At 46.0% G+C, this 18,812-nt stretch overlaps 1 protein-coding gene across 3 annotated transcripts in view; it reads left to right on the top strand.

The window, feature by feature from the left end:
• Positions 1–16,889, top strand: part of ETS1 (ETS proto-oncogene 1, transcription factor) — a 122,541-nt gene extending 105,652 nt beyond the window's left edge. For all 3 annotated transcript variants that reach the window (XM_073320614.1, XM_073320613.1, XM_073320615.1), the window contains 2 exons: positions 9,207–9,325; positions 10,514–16,889. In XM_073320614.1, the coding sequence (XP_073176715.1) occupies positions 9,207–9,325; positions 10,514–10,729 (335 nt within the window). In that variant the 3' untranslated portion in view covers positions 10,730–16,889. The remainder of the gene's footprint in view (positions 1–9,206; positions 9,326–10,513) is intronic.
• The last annotated feature ends 1,923 nt before the right edge of the window (positions 16,890–18,812 follow it).

The raw sequence follows: 18,812 nt of genomic DNA, 5'->3' as shown, positions 1-18,812 counted from the left end.
CCTAGTGCGTCAGCTTCTCTGCAAAGCCCCTGACATTTGGCTGTGGCTTTCCATAGAGTTATTATTTGTTCTGCAGTAGTGCCTGGAACCTAGTTGATTTCAGAGCCTTGTTGTGCTAGTCACTGTACAGAGACCTGATCAAAGACAGCTCCTGGCCAAAGAGCTTAGAACCTAAATAAACAAGGCAGAACAATTACCCCCCGCCATTTCATGGATGGTGAAGCAAGACCCAGAGAGATGAAGCAACTTACCCAAACTTTTACAGCAGATCAGTGGTCGAATGAGGAACTGAACCTAGATCTCCTGAGTCTTAGGCCATCACTAATGAGTAAGAAGTTACAGGTGCTTTAGAGAGTAGCCTGGTGCCTAAGGTGTTTATAGCCCCAAATAATAGTATACTGGGTCTTAATTAATAGCATGCATTAGTATGCAAGAGTATTACGCAATTATGCAAATTAGGCACTAGTATGCATGGTCTTAATTTCATTCTTAGTGACAGAAGTGCTGCCATGTCTTTACTGTGCTGTCAGGGAAGAAGACAGCCACCATGAGACTGCAGGGGACTATCTGGCTCCCCTGAGACTTCAGCTCCGTGATACATGCAGAAGCATTTCCATTGAACGAATCACTCCTGCAAGTGTCACCACCACTTTGCTCAGCTGAGATCCAGACCTGAGCCTCCCCTTCCCCAACTGCCAAAGGTCTGACAGATGTCTCCAGAATATGCATTGGAAAACCCTTCTCTCCCCGCAAATCCCTCTCCCTATTGCAAAAGCCAGGGGCCCATATTGGACAAGTTGGTATTTCTGAGCGAGGATTGCCTGTTCCATTTAAAAGTGAAAGAACACAGCTGCTGGTTTACAAGAAAGAAACAACAGCATCGAAGAAAGTGGGTCTCTTTAGGAGATCTGCATACTCCTCCTCTTCATGCTGCCACCCACGCTGCCGGCTGAAACATACAGGCCCGACAGGTGCGATCTGATGGGGTTGGGGGGGGGAAGTGTGATCTCTCCAGCCAACGTCAGAAAGCCTGTTAACTGCGCTGTTCTCGGTTCCTCTCAAGTCACAGGAAGAGATGCTCAGGGAGGCACATGGAATGTGGCAGCCTGGACATCTACATTCAGTGCAGTTTCTTGGGGAGAAAAGGCAGAGTCCGGATGGCATTCTTGACTACTCTCTGCTGCTGGAGAAGGGTGAAGTCGGCCATCCCTGTGAAGCTGGAGTGGGTCAGCTGTGAGAGTTCATAAGTGCATTCAGTTGCCTCTGGCGGACAGACAGAAAGTGGCTGTTCTTAGGGGCAGGCGGCTGTGGGCAAGTGGTTGTTTCCTTGCCTACCCTGTTTGGATTCCGGTTCAGTATGAACTTTACCTGCTGTTGAGGGATGATTTCAAGCATAACTTTACATCCTAGTTTCCCCTACGACCTGCTTCTAGCTTCCACTGCAAGCGGCTCTTCAAGGACCGTTTCTCACCCTAAGGTGGAACCCAGCGGATGGGGCCCGGGCTTGGTTCAGTGGTCCATGTGACACCTGCCAGACATATGCAAATGACAGTAAAATCAGCCCCATGCAATGCTGCCCAACCATGACCATAGCTCAGCTTTTAAAACAAAAATGTACAGCCCGAACCACCGAGCAGCATGACCTTTGCAATTCAGAGTTGACTCTTCAGTGATACCGTTTTACTAGTCACTCCTCAGAGCAGTTAATCAGACTATGGCATAGCAGGTTTTGGGTGCCATGAACACAGATAGTATGTTGGACTCCCAGTGCCACCTTCATGACAGAGGCCTGAGACTCATCAGTACCCCCCCAATCCACCCTCCACCTGTCATGTGGGCTGGTGCTCCCTAGCTTGCATGCTCCACCGTGGATGCTTCCTGGATTCTTCTGAAACTAGGGATGATCCCAAACCAAAACGCTGGCTCTGATCAGACCCAAACTTTGAGGCAGTCTGGAGCTGAACTTTGCCACTGAGATCCATCTCTGATGTTCCTCTAGGATGCTCCTACCAAAGCAAAATTTGGTGAGGGAGAGACAGGGAAGAATTGCCCATGGTTGATATGCGGGATGAAATGCAGAGGTACACCCTCACCACTGCCCAAACCTGCCCAGGGCCAGCAAACAGGCCTCAGCCCCTCCTGATTACACTGGTCTCTGAAGCTCTGACATAGGAGGTCCAGGCCAAGGTCAGTGCATGACAGAAGGGGAGGCCGCTCTGGAGATGTTGCTATGCCCACTTGTTGTGTTTGGTTGGAACCACAAACCACACAGCAAAAAGAATAGGTGCGCAGCTCTCGTTTTTTGTTTTGTTTCTTTCAAACAATGTCATTGGGGGAGGGGGTGTGAAAATCAGCCAGAGAAGGAGTGGGGTGACATGTTTCAGATAGGGCCTTACCATGTAAAGTAATGGCCTGTCTATGCTGGTGGCGGGAGGGAGGAAAGAAGCATGGAGGGGGAGTTCTACAGATATAGCCACACTAGTGCAAATAGTCTCTGTAGATTCATTGCACCTGTAGATTCAGTGCAAGAGAGGGCTTGAACCAGTGATTTACCACAGTACATTGCCCTGGTGTAAACTCCATCTGTTACTCATGCAAGCACTTGTGAAGTGATGCAAGTTTCCTGAGTCGAGGCCTGCCTGCCCCTCTGGGCTGAAGCCCACTGTTAATAGCACCCCAGAAGTTCCCCTTCCTAAAGTCCTCATAAAAACCCAATGTTGCAACAGATCGCTGTGTTTCTAGCAACGCCTCATAGTTATAACAGATGCTTTCATCTAAAAGTGATTTGTAACCACATCAGACACTACTGAAATGTGCCCACTTCTGGGGTGGGCTATGGAGCTGTTTAACAGCTCACCAGCAACAGTGTAGGGCAGGAAGTGAAGCATACCACATTCATTTCACTCTGCAGGGGGAATTTAGGCAGGCAGAATTCACTGACCATGGTAGAGTTTTGTTTAAAAGCTGGGGTTAACAAACTCTTTCGCAATAGGGCCCAGGCACATTTAGGCCTCATGTGTCTTGGGTCTGGGCTTTGCATCTCCTTGGAAAGCGAGCACTGTGAATAGCACAGCACCCCATAGTACCATGCTGCAGCATACCTTCTTTCAGCGCTGGTCCAGAAGAGTGGCGCCTACTTTATCACCAGCATCTCTTCCTGCATCCACCTGCATTTTCCCCTGTTGGAATGACTAGGCCCAGCGGTGCTTAGCTGGCGAGACCCAGTGAGATTGTAGGCCAAGATGGTACAGCTGCCAGTGGGAGGCTACAGGGGGAGAATCTGCTCAGGAGGTGAAATTCTCCCCTGTGCAGACAGCCAGCTGAAATCCTGAGGGCCACAGAAGTTCCCTTCTAAGCCACCTCCTAGCAGCCCCATGGGAAGGCAGAGGCAGAGGGACAACCTGGGAAAGTGACCTGGCTAGGACTCGTGCAATGCATGCCCAGGAGCATGTGTGCAAAGAGGCTTTGCTCAGACAGGGTTCCCACTGTGGCAGCATTTCATAACCAGGCTTAAGAGGCATATTTTCCCCATGACGTTCAAGAATTCCTAATGCATGATGCTCCCCAATGCTCTTCACTGTGAGGGAGGCGAGACAGGGCGGCCATTGTGAGTCACATTTAGCATGTGAGCCCCCTCTGACTGGCTCTATTCTTAGCACGCCCTCCCTTCCTACCAGGGACAAAGGTCATCAGGCTGCACTCAAGGGACAGCCCAGAATTCAGAGGCCTTGCCTTGGGGGTGGTGTGCGTGTGAGGTTGTCATCTTTCCAGGGCTCGTATGGAAATGAGTGGGTTCAGCGAACCCTCCTCCGGGCATGGCTGAAAGCTCCCAGAGGTGTTTGAAGCGACCCCATCACAAAAGGCAGCTTGTGTCTGCACCCTCCCTACTTGCATCTGTGTCCAAGGGCTGATATCTGTCTCGGGATATTCCGCATGAGGTCAGCAGTGCATGGGGCTTGTCTGGCCCTCCCGGGAAGGGCTGCATCTTAGCTGGGGGTTCTGCCTCGCCTTGGGCCAGTGTCTCATGTAGGGCACAGCTGCACCAATTTACACCAGCTGAGAATCTGAAATCACAGGTGGGGGGACTGTAGGACTAGCAGAAGCAGAGGGATGCTGGGGGTCTCCTCTAGTTTCAGAGGCTGCTTGTGTCACCGGGAAAGAAGTCTTTTCCAGTCAGTATTGAAGTTGCCTCATTTCCTAATGATTCTTCTTAATATTCCACTGGCAATTGGCTTTTAGAAACATCAACGGCAAGCTCCTCTCTTGGTGTAAATCAACAGAGCCGTGTCGATTTACCGCAGATCTGGGCTCCAGTATCGTAGTTGGTAACTGCCCCCCTGCTCGGCTAGATGGATCCGGGACGTGGGAGAACGATGAAGGCTGGAACAGAAGATGTGGGAGATGGGTCACCAGGTGCCGCTAGAGGGATAAGGTGTTGAGTGCTTGGAGAGATGAAGGTGCCTATCGCAGAGAACAAACACGTGTTCCTTAGCTACCTGCACCACCCAGCACTTTGAAAATGTAACGCCGTGTCAGTGCTGAGTCTTATTGGCTGGGATTTTAAAAAATGCCTTGGGGAGTTAGGTTCCCAGCTCCTGGGCTCCTAACTCCCTTGAGCCCTTGAAAATCTCACCCATTATTAATGCCTGTTCCATGACGAGATGAGAGCCTCATTCTCCAAGATGCTCATCCCAGATCCCATCCTCACTATAACTCACGTATAGCCCAATTCATCATACGTCCTCAGTGCTCATAGCTCCCTTTCTTAACAATTGAATCTTCTCTAGGAAAGAGATGCAAATACCGAGAGAGGTGGTGCCAGATAATGCCGTCTCCCCGGAGCTGTGCTCTGTCGCACAGGCTCAGACAAGCCGTGTATGTTAGTTCCTGCTGCCTCCTGCATCTGTTGACTCTCTGACATTTCAAACAAGGTGTTGCCCCAGCAGCAGCAGGGCTGTGATGCTTCTGTATGGCTCGGTGCATGTGTGCATGAGCTGAAGTCTGCTTGCTAGCCATGCAGTAAACACGTTCATTTTCAGACTACTGATCCTCCAGTGGGCAGCCAGGAATCGACCCTGTGGAGCCTGACTCCTAGTCCTCTGCGCTAGCCATTGGACAGCGTTCCCTCCAGCAAAGAAAAAAACATCCTGCAGGATGCCGCGCCATGTGATTCCATGCCGCTTACAGTGATAAATTGCTGGGCTTCCCTGCACCTCTGCATGCCAGCTGGCAGCAGAGTGCGAGGAGAACATGCTAACTGCACGGGGCTCCTTGGCCTAAGGTTAGAGAAATTTCTCTCTGGAAGCTTGGAAAGCCTCGAAAGTGCTCGTTAAAGCTGGTGTGACCTGGTGATGTGCCAGGCCAGGGCAATCACTTGTCTCAATGAATGCTTAATTACAGCCCCTCCCATTAATTGGAACAGGATAGGGAGATACTGGTCTTCTTTTTACTCTGCATCCCAGTGTCAGCCTGCCCAGACATTAGTTAGAGCAGCTAAGGAGCTGCTCTAACTTACTGTACAGGAGCATTGGTGTAGAGGCATCTGCTCTGGCCTGCTCTTCCTTGCCTCTTTCACCCCCGGCACTTCCCCTTCCCCAGTGACAGTGGCAGGCACAGAAGTTGGTTCGGTTGGTATATTTGACATTGGGACATCCCCATCCACAAGGGGAATTCTCTGTCTCTTTAGGGCTAGAATCTGTTCACTTTGCTCAGCCTCAGCAGCATCCACCTATGTTGCCTGGCTGGCATACTACAGATGGATGAATTAATCTTCTACCCGTGCACCCCCCTGAGCTGTAATTCAGAATGTTAGCAAGACGCTCGAGTGGCAAAGCTGGGATCCCCAAAGCTTGGAAGCATCTGGATCAGCCCATTATAATACAGGCAGCTGCAAAGTCCCTATCTGAGCTTCCCCAGTGTAGCGCTCTGGGAAGTGTGGTTGCTGCTCAATCCCTACTAAATATAGACAGTGTGTAACAAAATCCTCTGAGCCAATATTTGGCAAAGCCTTGCCGAGGACAGTTTGCTCACATATTTCCCTGCAGAATGTCGTATTTCTCTTGTTCATGTCTGGGATAAGATAGACACTATGAACCTGATTTGGTTTGCATATCAATGCACTGATAACCAAGAGTCTCAGAATCACTCAGATACTCTTTAAATAAAAGAATAGCTAGCGGATAGTCAGGAATCTATCACGGTACATCTATGCTGCAAACAAGCTAACAAAAATACCCCCACAGCAGCAGCTCTCTGAGCCCAGAGTTGAGTTCACAAGGTTCACGATAAGGTGCTAAGAATAGCAGTGTAGACATTCCCATCCAGGTTGGAGCTTTAGTTCTGTCAGTTGATATGTGGGTCTCAGTGTCTGAGCTCCAGCAAGAGGTGCCATAGCCTGAGCCAGAGTCTGTAGACCTGGGCTCTGAGGCTGGCTGCCATGGTAGTTTTTTGCACCTCTGTTCTCATGGCCCAATGTGCTCTCACACCTTAGTAAATCAGGAGTAGCTCCACTGAAGTCATTGGAGTTACACCAAGATGGGACTGCAGTGAGATCAGAACTGAGCCCATTGGCTCTAAAGCCAGAAAAGACACATTAGGTCCCATTTAGTCTGTCCCGTCACCAGGCAGGATGGTTCCCTCTCTACTAGTGGTTTGTTTAGTTTCCAACAGTTTTAAATGTCTCCATTACTGGCAATTTTTAAATCAAAAGTTGGATGTTTCTTCTAAAAGATCTGCATTTGTTCCAGCAGGAATTCTTGGGGGGCAGGTCTCTGGCCTGTGTTCTACAGGAAGTCAGACTAGATGATCACAGTGGTCCCTTCTGGCCTTGGAATCTACGACTCTAAAGGCAATAGGACATGGTCCATCACATCCCTTGGGAGATTATTCCGCATCCTCCCATTCCCACTGGCAGGAATTTTATCCTGACATGCAGCGTGAACTGTCATCCAGTAACTTCATCCCATTGTTCCATTAGCCACTCCTTCTGGCAGCTCAGGCTTACACCCATTGCCATTGTCAGTCTGTTCTCCTTTCCCTCACCTTAGCTGTTGCCTAACCCACCTTTATATATTTAATTCTTTTCTTGCAAGTCATCCCCTGGATCATTATCGTTGCCCTTTTCTGAGCTCCTCTTAGATGTGTCAGTATCTTGCTGGAAATATGTTGCCCAAAGCTGAACACAGTCTTCTAGGTGTGGCCCTAATCAGACAGGTTTTGGCTTGAGGGCATCCATTTTGGCTTTGGCTGGGACATGAGTGAAAAAAAGAGATCAGTATTTAGGAGTCACTCAGCATGTGACTGATCCAGTGAAAACCTACCAGAAAGTGTGTAAAGCCACAATCTCTCACGGCAATGCGTTACATACTTGGCATCAGCCGTGCTTAAGCACATAGGAATCAGATGCCCTGAGGCATGGCAAGATACAATGCAAATAGACAGGAAGTACAGTGCCTTTAAATTAACTGTCCAGCCTTAGCCAAGTACAGCTGAGGCCCCCTAGAGGAAAATCAGTTCTGGGGGGCAAGGAGAATTTGGCATCCCTGGGAATCTGATCGCTGTTGACAAGCAGCTTGTTTGTTTTCAGCTGATCAGATGAGTGGTGCTCTCCTCCCAGAATCGTCATCCCCGACACAGACGGAAAAAGTTAGTCACCAAGAGACGGTTCTGGTTTAAAGCCACCACCTTGCACACTGCAGACAGGTGGACACCACACAGTGCCAGCTGGTACTAAAGAAACAGGGAAGTCCACAAGATGACCACTGGGAGGTTTTTGACAGCAGATGCATGTGTGCATTGCCATTTCTGAGGTATTTCTTGACAAATAGCTGATGGCCAAAATTAGCACCCTTATGGCACTTAGAAGACAATGGAGCTGCAAAGCAAATAGCTTTTTATGACTCAAATGTATATAACACAGGAGACTTCACCCACAGACCCTTCACCTCCATATCAATGATGATAGATCATGAGAACAACCAACCGGGGAACTTGCTTCTGGCCATCTAGGAGTTGGTTGGACAATGCATGCTCTCCTCTTCTGCTGATTCCAGGCTGCACAGTGTACAAAGGGATCCAGACCCAGCTGATTTCAGGATGTCATGGCTGGGAGGGATTCCATTTCCAATGTGCTAGGACACTGCTGGAAAATATACAAGCTCCTTTTGTGCAGAAGACCCTAGTGTCAGTCTGCCCACTCCAATCTTGCAGAGGCTCTAGTTCTAAGTTTTGAATTATTCAAGATGCTAACCTGTGAGACCACCTTCTGCCTACCCTCCGTTCTGTTATGTTATTACCGCGCCCATTAGAAATGCCTTCCTGCTTCCCGGGTGCCCACCTGCCCAGCCAACCCTATTCCTTGCAGCAATAGCTGTGCCAGCTGCACTGAGTTGCCTCTTGTTCTCTGCGAGTTTATGTAGGTGGTTCCTGCAGCGACATGTCCTGGAGAGAGGCCAAATAATTTTCATACCTATGTCCCCTTTATCGCATCTCCGTGCACAGCCATGGATCAGAATGTGAAGGTCAGGAGGCAGCGTGTGATAGTGTAGGAGTTCAAGCAGTGGCTGGGAGCTTTTTGGCACGTAAGAGAAGACAGCGCTTCGGTGGCAGAAAAATCATTCCTCCCTATTTTAATGCCAAGAAATAATCCTCTTTATGTAACTTAGACTGAGGTGAAACATTCCAGTGGTTGAACATTCCACTCAGACTGCAGTAGGAAGCAGCTTTACCTGTACGAGTTAACTCTCAAACTGCCAGTTCAGCTCAGATCTTCACTTGGACTGCTCCTGTAGGCCCCTGAGATGTCAGTTTTTGTATACAGTGAACATCACCTCTTAATATTAATAACTAATATTAAGGTCGCACACAAAGACCCCATTCCAGATGAGGCTCCCACTGTGCTAAGCACAATTTACAAACACAGAGGAAATCATAGGCCTTGCCACAAGAAACCCGAAGTCTAAGAAGGCCTCAAGTGCATCCGTGGAGTTTAGAAAGGGAGTTGAAGGCGTCCGAGTCAGGGGTGAAGCATATAACAGAACCAGAGTCACAGATCCCAGTGCTGTCTATACTAACAAACACTCAACACATTTTGTATTCATCTGCTTGTGTGTGTCTTCCCATGGAGGGGGTTGGGTGGAAAGAAATTTGCATCTGTTGCATTCTGGCTCACCTGGTTTTAACAACTTGTGGCTTCTTTGCGTTCCTAGGCAGTGGACCCATCCAGCTGTGGCAGTTCCTGCTGGAGCTGCTCACCGACAAGTCCTGCCAATCCTTCATCAGTTGGACAGGTGATGGCTGGGAATTCAAGCTCTCAGACCCAGACGAGGTATGGCCCATTATAACTGGGGGGAGGGATAGCTCAGTGGTTTGCGCATTGGCCTACTAAACCCAGGGTTGCGAGCTCAATCCTTAGGGGGCCATTTCGGGATCTGGGGCAAAAATTGGGGATTGGTCCTGCTTTGAGCAGAGAGTTGGACTAAATGATCTCCTGAGGTCCCTTCCAACTCTGATATTCTACGATTCTAACTGATCAGAGACCACTGAAAATGCTTAGGAGAATAACCTACGCCCTCTCTCTTCCTGGCTGAGATGCTACAAGTCATGTCAGTATGATCCTGTGGAGGGGACTAAGGTAGCAGGGTGTTGCTCCCTCAGTAATTTCTGGAAAAATCAATGGTTTAGAGAGTGCCCATGAAAGTCTGAGTATTAATGAGCAATTATTAATTGTATTGCATTGGCACCCAGAAGCGAGGGGAAATATTTCATACCAAAGTTGGGACTTGAGGGGGGCGAAACATAAAGATTCCGCAACAGCAAAAGGCATCACCACGTTGTGTCATTTTTGCCAAATCGTCTCTGTCGGGAGGAAGGATAATTCCGAGATCAATGAAGCGTTTCCATTTTTCAGTTCAAAACGTCCTTTCCTTGTATTTAAAAAAAAAAAAAACGAGTCAAAATGGTTTAAATGGTTGAAATTGAAACAAAATATTGCAATGTTGTAAAAGGAAAAAAAAAAGTTTTGTTGGAGCCGAAACAATTTTTCTTGATTTGCCAAAAATGTTGAATTTTTTTTTTCAGTTTTCCCCAACACTATTTCCCCTCAATGTTATTTGCACAGTTCTAGAGGCCACCAGGCGTGGACCAGGCCCCAAGCATGCTAGGCGCCGTATGCACAAAAAGACAGCCACTGCCCCAAAGAGCTTAAAATTATCCCCTTCCCCATCTCCTGTCTTCATCTGATTCCACTTCATGATCCCCCAGCAGAGTCCATGGGTGCTGTTTCTACAGCCCAGGAGGGGTTTGATCCGCTGGCCTTCTGCAAATGCTGGCACTCAACTCCTCCCTGAGTTCATTCTTCATGACGAGGGGGAGAAAAAACATATCACCATTAGCTCTCCCAGCGGCAGGAGCTCCCAGCCCCTTATCACCCAGCCGAGCCAGGAGGAAGAGACTTATTTTAATATCTACACTCAATCTCTGAGCCTTCTTCAGCTTTGTTTTCCTCCTCCTCCAGGTTGCCAGGCGATGGGGCAAGAGGAAAAACAAGCCCAAGATGAACTACGAGAAGCTGAGCCGTGGGCTTCGCTACTACTACGACAAGAACATCATCCACAAGACGGCTGGCAAGCGTTACGTGTACCGTTTCGTCTGCGACCTGCAGAGCCTTCTGGGCTACACGCCCGAGGAACTCCATGCCATGCTGGACGTCAAACCCGATGCCGATGAGTGAATTGGACCAGCCAGACTGTGTGGAAGGTTGCGTCGTGTCGGTGTGGAGATTCGACGAGACCTTAAAAAAATTTTTTTTTGCAGTTAAATATCTATCTATATTTTTTTCAAGAGCAACTCAAATTAGACATTTTTGATGGGGCAAGGAGGGGTGGGCAAAGTCAAGCTTTTGGCTGAATCTGGCAATGTTTGGTTGAGAGAAGAAAGATGGAACTTTTTATCTGAAAGTTCTCAGAGAGGTTTTGGGGGGTGAATTTCTTAGTTTTAAGAAAGCCAGAAAAATACAGCTCACTTAAAAAAAATTAAAATAATCCCTCCCCATCTCACACCATCTGGAAACATTATTAACGAAAAGATCCCCTTGATTACTGTGTTACCAGTGCAACAAACTGACAATTCAGGAAGTGACAAGATTCCTAAGGATTATGCGATTGGTTCTTTTATTGATGGGAGGGACAAAGGGAAGGTGGAACTTCCTGTTTTGTGGGAGAGGATGACATAGGAAAAAACAAGAACAGTTCTTGTTACTTTGCTTTTCTGTCGGTTATTTTTCTGTTACAAAGAACAGATTTTTTTTAGGAGGGACCAAGATTTTTTTTTAATTATTATTTGTTAAAATTTTATTTTATTAAATTTTGTGCCAGTATTTTTTTTAAATAGTCTTAAGCTCTAAGATTATCTCAGTCTTGCAATATTGTGTGTGTATGTATGTTTCTGTTATGCCAGCAGAGAGTTTTATCACAGTGAAGAAAAAAAAAAAGTTTATGTAGACCCCACTGGAGAAGTGTAGAGCTCTGACTTATGATCTCTGAATCTTATGTGAAGGAAAATGAGTGCCAAATCAGTCACCAAAAATTCTGGGAGGATGCTTTGCATTTGCATTGAGCCCCATGCACTTTGCTCTGTTGTTTGTTGCTAAAGCTGGATGAAATTTCTCAAAAGGAAACTTTGTTGTTGTTGTTGTTGTTAAAAAAACATCTTTTGGGGACCACCATATTTTCAAAACCACGTTTTAAAAATTTCTGATGTATCGAAAATGTTGCTGACATTTTCACGTATCATTTTCAAAATCAGAAAGTGGGTTTCTCTTTTTTTTTTTTTTTTTTGGTAAAAGGAATGTTTTTTACACTTTGAAGTAACTGCTAATTTGTTTGTTTTTTAATATCCCACCCAGTGACTAAGCTGAGCAAAGAAGTTCAGGTTTGACATTTTCCTATTTGGAACGCAGTCAGTGCTGACGGGAAAATGGAGAAGTGTGTTCGGGGAAAAAAAAAATCATGAAAAACTTTGAACAATGAAAAGTGAAGCAAGGATGATTTGGAAACTTTCGATGATTTTTCCCTCCATTTTTGAGCAGCGCTGCCTGCAATAATGCACGGCCAGCCATTCTAGGCACATCCAAATGGAAACTCAGACTCACAAATGGGGAACAATCCCTCAAGATGCTGAACACGCAAGCCCAGTCCAGTGAAACTCGCATGCACATGGTTAAACTCATGAATAGCCCCACTGAAGCGAGGGGACCATTCATGAGCTTGATGTTAAGCATGTGCTTAACTGCTTTGCTGGATCAGGCTAGCAATTCCTTTGAGCCCGGAGTGTGTGGATACAGCTTACACACGGAGTGTGTATCTGCACAGCAAGCTCCTTCCTGCAGGAGCAATTCTCCGAGCCTGGCTCAACTGACTGGGGCTCACACCGCTGGGTTAAAAATATCCGTGTGGATATTCGGGCTCGGGCTGGAGCCTGGGCTCCATGACCCTCCCGTCTTGCCAAATTTCTGCCAGTCTGACTGTAGGATTTTGGCTTTCGACTTTAAATATATCTTTTTTTTTTTTTGGTAAGGACAGTATTAAATATTTGAACCGAATATATTTTCTTTAATGGCTGAACTAATTTCTGAAGCTCTGTATTGATTCAACACAGAGACTAGGAGGGTGGAGAGACTTTGTAGATCAATGCAGGGGAAATTAGAACAATGGGAGATCATATATCAGGTCTGCAGAACTGGGCTCTGAATAAAAGTTGCTAAAAACACGCTTGTATTTAGTCTGAACATCCAGTTTGCTTCCTGTTTTCCCATCTCTGTGTAGCCAGAGCACTGTGGTATAGGAGGGCAGGGTCAAACAGGAAGCCATGGGAGGCTGTCAGTTGAGTTCTGTGGAAAGATGATGCCCTGACACAAAGGTGCTGAGCTCCCATTGGACTCTACAAGAACAGCATGTGTTCAGGCTCTGTGAATATCAGGGAGCTCATTTTTAAGCAAGCTTTGTTTGATTGAAACTCAGTCAGCCCCAGCGTGTCAGAGAGCTTAGCCTGGCTTAGCAGGCTGGTAGGTGTAAAGCTGAACACACGGAAAAATGTAGCAAGCTGATTAGGGGGGCGTTTAAAGCAAGAATGTTGAAGGCAGATGGTGGCTATGGGGCAAGGGAAGTCCAGGTGTCAGAGCACATGGCTGGGGCTAAGACATGATCCCATCCGACATACAGAGAGGACTGGTGCAGATGAAGGAAAGCGGGATGGAAGGAAGGTGAAAGGAGCATGCACTGAATGAAGAAAGGACAGTCTGCTTTCTGAAAGAGCAGTTCTCATCTAGCATCCTGAGCAAAGGGAGGCTGGCAGCTGTGGCAGGTGAGAGATTGCAGAAGTGAGAGAGGAGGGCTGCTGCAAAAGGGGATTGGAGTTCAGCTCAAGCTGGAGGAAGCAAAGGAAGATGCCGATGTGCTGCTGTAGGCCAGGTGCTCCTCCTCCCTGCTAAAAACTAGATGCAAAGAGAGAATAGGTGAAGTCAAACGCCCGTCCAGAAGGTGACTGATTTATAGCTATGTACGGCGGGCTGTGCTGTAGTGGGACGGCTTAGTGAGGCTGCTCCCTGCACTTTGAGTAGGCTGAAGGCATCTTGATGGAGCTTTTGAGTGATAAAGTTGGTGGTAGCTGAGTGCAGAGAGTTAGTTTGCGCTTCTGAGAAGATATATAAGGAGGAAGATTTCAGACTCTGTTTTCCAAGGAGGCAGAGAACCACTTGAACCAGAGGTGATTCCAGCAAAATACACTGGCCCCAAATCCAAGCAGGAGAGTAGCCTGTGACTCTTTAGATGGACTCTTTCAATTCTCAACTGGTAACACAATTCTCCTTGGCTTTTAGGGTCTTATACGTTCCATAGAGCCATAGAAAGTGCCCCTAGGTTCACATTTTACAGTGTCCGTTCTGGGCAGTTTTTAGCCAGACCTTAAATCATCACCTTTTATTTTACAGGATTACTCCTGTAAAGGGTGTTAGTGACTGGGGCAGATGTCCCACCATCCCAGCACTCTTTCTGCCTTCTAACCCACCCAGCAAGTGTCTGTCCCCTGGGGTTGGTCACAGTGCAGGGTCCCCTAGTTCAGTTCAAGCAGAAAGTCAGTCAGTAATACTTTACTATGAACAGTTGGGACTTGGGGGTTCATGTGCTGACCCCCAATATTTCTGCCAGACCTGATCAACTCATTCATTCCACGAGGGTTGATTGCCAGCAGATTTTCTGTATTAAGCTGTTTCTACCCAAGACAATCTGTTTCCATAACGTGCAGGGATATGTTCTCAAAGCGATCTAGAAGGGCTACAAAATGAACGGTGCCATCTTTGCCAACATGCTCCTACCAATGCTTTGCCAAGTTTACTCACCACCCTTTGCCATCCAGATTGCAACCTGCGTGTAAATGCAACAAGCGACAGACAGAATAGCCTTGGTGACATGTAGTGACTTGACTCACAATTTGCTTTCCCCCCTTCTAGGCTAGACACGGTCACAGAAAGCACAGTGTGCTGTTTATACACTGGAAATTTGCAGATTTTTTTTTTTAAATGCATGTTGACTATTGAACAGGGATGTGTGACCCAGATGAGATAAAGTTAAGGCCAAATGTGTACCTGCACCTAAACCTCCAACTGCATCTTTTATGAGGTGTGAAAAAGTTTGGTTAACCTACATACACGCAATATCTATATAATGTGTGTGAAGGAGAGCATGCACTGGGATTGCAATTCACCTCTGTGCAAAGATCCAGCACAAGTCTTATTTTGAAGGGTTAAGTGGTGTCTAGTACTGGCCCCTCTGGACTGGGGTGAATTGCACCCTGGACAAATATTTAAACCAGATTTCATTCAGTTAATTTCTCTTTTGTTCTGAAAAATTTATTTGAGCATAAGCTTTCGTAAGCTTCCACTGAATGAGCTGTAGCTCACGAAAGCTTATGCTCAAATAAATGGGTTAGTCTCTAAGGTGCCACAAGTCCTCCTTTTCTTTTTGCGAATACAGACTAACACGGCTGCTCCTCTGAAACCTATCTTTTTTGTTCTGGAATTTCTCAAATCTGTTAATTGATTCCAAATATTTTTATGACTAATTCTTGATCTCGGAGTTCACGGTGGGTACTTAATATCCAGTATATTGCGCTTCACCACCCAAGTCACATGATATGGGCCCATTTTTCCAACCGGATGAGCCTAATTCTATGCATGTAATTCTTACAAGCCTGGAAATGAAGGGCTGGAAGGGACCTCAAGAGGTCAGCTAGTCCATCCCCTCCTTGCTGAGGCAGGATTCTTTGTATGGTTGAATACTCGTGATCGGGAATTCAAAGTTTGCTTGTTGGGAATATTCTGCGACATTTGTTTAAAAGTAGCTTTCTTCCAGTACAATTATGCCCTGGAAAGATCATGAAAAGGGACCTCAGTCAAAGCGAATTCATTTAAAAAATCTGAACAGCTATCTACAGACATTTTTTCATTACAGCATTTGCCCATCTCTCGCTGTGTATGTGTAGCTGATTATAGTACACAAAATCACCTATACAAAAGTCACCTATACATTTGTGTGTAATAGAATCACATACACACATGTGTATGTGTGTGCATCATTTTTACACTAATTACACTTCTGGGTTCTGTCCAGAAGACTATTATCATTCCGTGAGAGTCCACTCTTAACAGGACACGAACCCAGTTATACGTGGTTTTGATAAAAGAAGACTGAGGGGGACCTGATAGTCTTCAAATATACTAAGGGCTTTTATAAAGAAGATGGTGATCAATTGTTCTCCATGTCCACTGAAGGAAGGACAAGAAGTAAGGGGCTTAATCTGCAGCAAGGGGGATTTAGGTTAGATATTAGGAGTATCTTTCTAATTGTACGGATAGGTGAACTCTGGACCAGGCTTCCAGGGGAGGTTGTGGAATCCCCATCATTAGAGGTTTTCAAGAACAGGTTAATCACGCACCTGTCAGGAATGGTCTAGGTTTATTTAGTCCTGCCTCAGCATAGGATGTTGGCCTAGATGTCCTCTTGAGGTCTCTTCCAGCCGTACATTTCTATCATGATTCATCACTGGCCTGAAATTTAACCTTCTCTCAGGAGATTTCCAGCCCAATGTTAAGATATTTAAGAAAAAAAAGAAAAAAAGCTTCCAATATGCATCTGAAATTTAGGACACATCCAAATCCCTGCACTTTTTGAGCATTGCTGTTTGGGAGGTGACCTTGGTGGGGTTATTAGAGCTTGTTGAGTTTCTTTTCATTCTAAACACTGCAAATGTGCTTTCCTTGGCATGCGTCTCTCTGAGGGGGTCTATAGAACATCAGTCGAGCTGTTGTCTACATTCCAAAGAATTTCAAATCCATGCTCAATATAGGTATACATATGTGTTCTAATGGAATATCTCCAGGAATTAGCTGCCTCAGTAAAAGAACATGTCTGTTTTGTTTTGTTTTGTTTTTTACACATGGGATTTTTTTTAAGCTGATAAACATAGAGAAAAAAATTGTTATATTGTGCTGTTCAACTATTTTCCAACTTGTATTTTCATATAATTTATATTTTTTAAAAGTGAAAAAAATTTAAGAGCAAGATTAAAAAAAAAAGAGGAAAAAGCAGGTGCTTTTTTTAAAAAAAAACAGAACTGAGCTAGCTTAGAGATGTAGCAGTGTGTGTGTGTGTGTCTGTGTGTGTTTTTTTTAAAAAAAATACAAAAATCTCCCCTCAGAACATGGATTCTTAAGGGAGGGATTGGTTTTGTTTTAATTGCTGATGCTGGCACATCATTTTGATGGAGAATTTTTTATATACTGTAGCCTTATTTCATATTGTATTTTAAACCATGTGAAATAAAATAAAAACCATAAAGGTATGGTGTCGGCGTGATTATTTCTCCCCTGTCCTGCTGAAGGGAGTTAGATTGTGTCTTCCGTGGTATTGACGGTGTTCAAACAACATGATTCAGACACCAAAATATCATGAGATTGTCATAAAAATAAGGAGATTGTACAAGCAATAAATGGGGGGTTCTTTTTATTTCCTTCTGGTTTCTGAGCCTTTAAGAGTCACATTTTTGAGTTGCAAGGGCATGAAACTTATTTTTCTTTCATTAAATGAAAGCTGAAATTTTCATGTAATCACAGGATTCCAGGAGCTGTGGCTTTAAGAAAAGCATCAAATCTCGTAAGTCACACAATACTGATGTTATGCTGAGTCCTCAGCAAAGAGGTCGCCTGTAAGGTGTACAACTGCTAGAATAGTCCTAAGATGTTGTGACTTAGAGACCCCCTCAAAGGCACAACGCTTTCCCAGCTACCTCTTTGGTCCAGGGCGTTTCTGTGTAATAAGTTGTAGCCGGGTGTGAGCTGTCCAAGACTCAGAATTTCCATTCTGTGGGATATTCTAAGAGTTCAAAATTTCCTTTCATCCCAAAGCAGAACAAAAAGTCGACATCTTCTGTACAATTAAAAATTCTGCTTTGATAATACCCCATATCACTCCTCAACCTTGCCATCAATGTCCTACGCAACTCTGCCTCCAACCTCCATCTCAGACCTGGCCTCTCACGGCCTACCCATTTACCTGCCTGCTCGCCTCTTCCCCATGATGTCCCCTACTCAGGGAACAGCCACATCCCGGGTCCTGTTCTACAGGGACAAAAGGTGCATGTTCAGTCTATTCCCGCAAATCATTTTGATACCATGGAATCAGCATTGTCCAATGGACAACTGTTCTCTTTGTAAATTTTCAAGCAGCTCTACTGGGCTAGCTTGACAGCAAATTGCAACATGTGGTCAAATCATTGTGGGACTGGAGGTGAAGTCTTGTTCCCAGCCCATCTGCTGCACGGAGTAACTGCAACACTTGCCGCTTTTCCTCCCTTGAGCGCCAACTGGTTTACAGACACGAAGCAGGCACTCGGTCCTACGCCCTCGGACCCAAGATTGCCTAAGCAATGCAGTGGGGTGATGAGGAACCCAACCCCTCCTCAGTGCCCTGTGGGAGCATGTTGAGGTCATATTCCAACCCTACCGTGCATGGATGGGCGATATTCACCCCAGCATAGAGGAGTCAGCGCTAGACATATACACCGCTTAACATCTGGCTTGCAGGCCTGGTGGTGAGCCTTCACACAGAAGGGCATTTCAGCCTTAACTAGGCTCGTCAATAGATAAATGCACAGCTCTAGCTACGGGGAAGTTATATTGACAATGTCACTTCCTAAACTGAAAAAAGAAAATCTTTTTGGATAGCAGTAAAAGAGACCCCTAGTAGGGACGTCTATTAAAGTGGGGACATGATGGCTGTTCATTTGCTTGAGTTAATGAGAACTGGATTAGACACAGCACTTGAGATTACACTATTCATATTTGTTTAGTGCCAGCAATGTAGTGGATAAAGGGAAGATGGATGTTGAGTATACAGAGTGACATGGGGAAATGCCAAAGAGGAAATAACTTGAGCTTACAGCTTGGAGGCACCAGGCAAGCCACAAATGCTTAGGTGGATATGAACTGTGACAGGTTGGTGGCCATCTAGCTATCCAGGTACTAAGACACTTGTTGTGAAATATATTTTGGGGGCAGAGTTGAGCAGGGTATTGAAGGCAAGGTTGAGAAGTGAGGGGGGGGGACGAGGGTGGCGTAGCAGAGGGATGGGATGGGAGGTGACCCAATGGGTTGTTTCCACGAGTTCCTGATGCTAATGGTTATTGATGCCCTCATGTTCTGACAGCTGGACTGGTTTAAATAATGCCCAAATCTGGAGGATGATGTTGGCCTAAAAGATTGA

This window comes from Lepidochelys kempii, chromosome 22 (assembly GCF_965140265.1).
Source record: "Lepidochelys kempii isolate rLepKem1 chromosome 22, rLepKem1.hap2, whole genome shotgun sequence".
Lineage (NCBI taxonomy): Eukaryota > Metazoa > Chordata > Testudines > Cheloniidae > Lepidochelys > Lepidochelys kempii.
Note: the sequence above shows the minus strand (reverse complement) of the source record. Positions and strands in the feature narration are given on the sequence as shown.